The following is a 2,731-nucleotide window of genomic DNA, read 5'->3' as shown; positions in this document are numbered from 1 at the left end:
AAATTCCTTTCTCAAAGGGCGCACTGATTACTACCTTAATAAGTAAATGACAATAGAGGAGGCAGTGATTTGAAATACAGGAACATAGGAGGTACATGCATTAAAGTTCAATTTACCGGTACACCAAATTCATTCTACCATATACAGTACCTTGTATCGACAGCATTAGACTCAGTAGCCCTACTGCATGTAGAACAACATCTGAAGGCGTCAAGTAGTAGTTTCTCTCGTACTTTAATAGTTAGTTTATCTCCAAATATTCAGGCTCCGAATTGTACAACTACTGTACGAAAACACATTCACGATGTTCACATTTTATAGCACCACGTTTTTGGTGGTGCTGAAAAGGCAGCTACAGTACCTCCACTCACATGATGCAAGTCTCGTAGCTAGCCGGATGCTAGTAGCTGACATCCAGTTTCATCTTGTTTTCACTAAGGAAACCACTTTTCAACATCAAGATTTGTGATTGTAGCTGTAACTGGTTGCTTACAAACACCAAGTGAATGAATAATTTGCCAGTAACCCAGAATCTGAAGAGCCGGTAGATCAGCGTTCCTGCAAGTGTGCCCTTTGAGAAAGGATTATCCTGATCTCGGATTTCTGTGGTTTCATTGGCTAACACTCCTTTCTTGAGATTGGGTAGGTGTGCTCTTTGAGATAGGAATGTCGGTAAGGACCTTACGAAAGATAATCGTCAATTTTGTACATGACTAAGCTCAATCTGGAGGCTTGTTTGGCAAATAATGCTTGCTGACGGTCAGCGGGAGACTACCGGTTTCGGATAAATGGTACAGACTGTAGTATCGGTATTTGGAATATGTACCACTCCAAACAGGATTAAATGCAGGTATAATATTATCCCCTCGGCAGGAGAAAACATTTGTTGCACATGTTGTTCACTTTCCAGTTACGGACAGTACATACGCCGTACAGTACTGTACAAGATCATTGATCTCGTACGAATCGCAGCTTGATCTCAGATCAAGCCTCACACCATCTCGATGTTGATCATGTCTTGCTGCTGTCCACACGAAGTCGCTGTTCTTTTAGAATGTATTTACATGTATGTTTTATGTTATTAAATAAATAAATATGTTTGATGTATAAATTTCGCATCAATTTCGAGGTGCATTCACGCGTAGAAACTTGCGTCATTTTACAATCGGCTCCTGGACGTGCAAGACCTCAACAAGAACTCCACTGGTTCAAACCTAGAAATGCGTTTCGGTCAGTTGCCTGCGCTGGCTGTCGTTGCTCTCATTCTGTGCTGCAGCGCCGTCGTGACCGCTGATAGTACGGCTCAGGATCTGAAGTTGGCCAGCGCCAAACCTGGTGCCATCTATGGAGGTCACCGCTATCTCAAAGGCAGCAAGACATCTACTGGGTTGGATGCAGCGAACGAAGAAAGAGTTGGCGCGACTACTCCCAGTTTTAAGCAATACTTGAGCTGAATAAAATTACCCAAGCTGTCAGGCATTCCCGGGTTTAAGCAGCTCAGAGGTTACTTGGTTAAGCGCGATGCCGCTCGCGTTGAGAAGCTAAGGCAGAAACTCAACAACAATCCCGGGGCGTACGGCTATTAATCAAGCTTGCGAATGCACAAAGGCGTGGTTCTGCTCTGTTCTGTTTTCTGTCTTTGATATTTTCTGAAGAACGCGCTAAAGTAGGGAGCGAATATTCGGAAATGCGTGGTGGTAAATGCTGGTAAGGCTGTACCGTGTTGAGAACCATCGTGGTGCATTTACCTCAGGCTTGCTACATCTCTATGGTTTACTGGTGGCAGGGGAAATCATGCCACCTACTGGGTGGCACGGAGGCTCTACAGAAGTACCGGTAAGTATACCATGACAAGCCGTAGCTCCCTGCGCTCACCGTTCGAACATGCATTACCATTTTTTTCAAACAGATAGTGTGCTATTATAATATGAATTTTATAACGTAGAATATGTACTTCGCATTAAAACGCATTGTACATGTACACTGTCCTGGACCCACATTTACTACCTCCGTTCGACCATTTGTTTTGTTTTTTGCGCAGCGCTCCGCCTCGTTCATTTAAGCGTTAATTAATTTGTGAGAGGCTGGCTAGCTAGCTTTATGACCGAGAGCTGACAGTGAGAAACTAAGCAAGGCACAGGCGTTCATGCTCCGCCGTGCAACTACAGATACAAAAACGGATCTAAGACGGCAACTACATCGCCACATTCTGAAGGGGCGCTCAGTGGGGCTTCTGGAACTTTAGCGGTAGGCGGTGGGGGGCTGCTCGCTGCAAGAAGCAGCATGTACGCGTTAGCATTGGCGAGTGAGATAGCGTCACAAGGCAGTGACTTAGGGAGAGTGCCAGCACGTACTTGCTTGTCCTTGTGCCGGAGGCGCGCAAACTTGTGCGTGGGTGTAAGTAGTGGACGGGTCTGTCTGAGCGCACGCCGTATGTAGCCTTCCTTGATCAGCTGCTGAACCAGGTAGCAGCTCATGTTGGACGCGCGCTGAAGCAGACGCTGGTTTTCGCGCTCATTGACAGGAACTGCAGCGATTCTCTCGCACAGCTCAGCTCGATCCACCTTCTTCCTACCACATGCGCTCTTCCTTGACTTGACCACGGCTGCTACTCGATCTCCCATCGAATTGATTCCACGCCTCCAAATTCGTTCGACAACTTGGCGGCCCACACGGAAGTACGCTGCAACCCGAACGATCTCTCCATGTTTGACCACTTCTCTCACGCTGC

General features: G+C 46.5%; 1 protein-coding gene across 1 annotated transcript; it reads left to right on the top strand.

Annotated features, from left to right (window-relative positions):
- Window positions 1-666: 666 nt before the first annotated feature.
- Window positions 667-1,609, top strand: PITG_21367 (uncharacterized protein; the record flags this gene model as incomplete). Its single annotated transcript, XM_002895009.1, has 2 exons — window positions 667-672; window positions 1,146-1,609. The coding sequence occupies 2 exons, from the start codon at window positions 667-669 to the stop codon at window positions 1,452-1,454; spliced, it is 315 nt and encodes a 104-aa protein (XP_002895055.1).
- Window positions 1,610-2,731: the final 1,122 nt, after the last annotated feature.

The sequence above is a fragment of the Phytophthora infestans genome, genomic scaffold (genome assembly GCF_000142945.1).
Source record: "Phytophthora infestans T30-4 supercont1.299 genomic scaffold, whole genome shotgun sequence".
In the NCBI taxonomy this organism is placed as follows: Eukaryota; Oomycota; class Peronosporomycetes; order Peronosporales; family Peronosporaceae; genus Phytophthora; species Phytophthora infestans.
The sequence above is the reverse complement of the archived record's forward strand: the minus strand, read 5'-3'. Positions and strand labels throughout refer to the sequence as shown.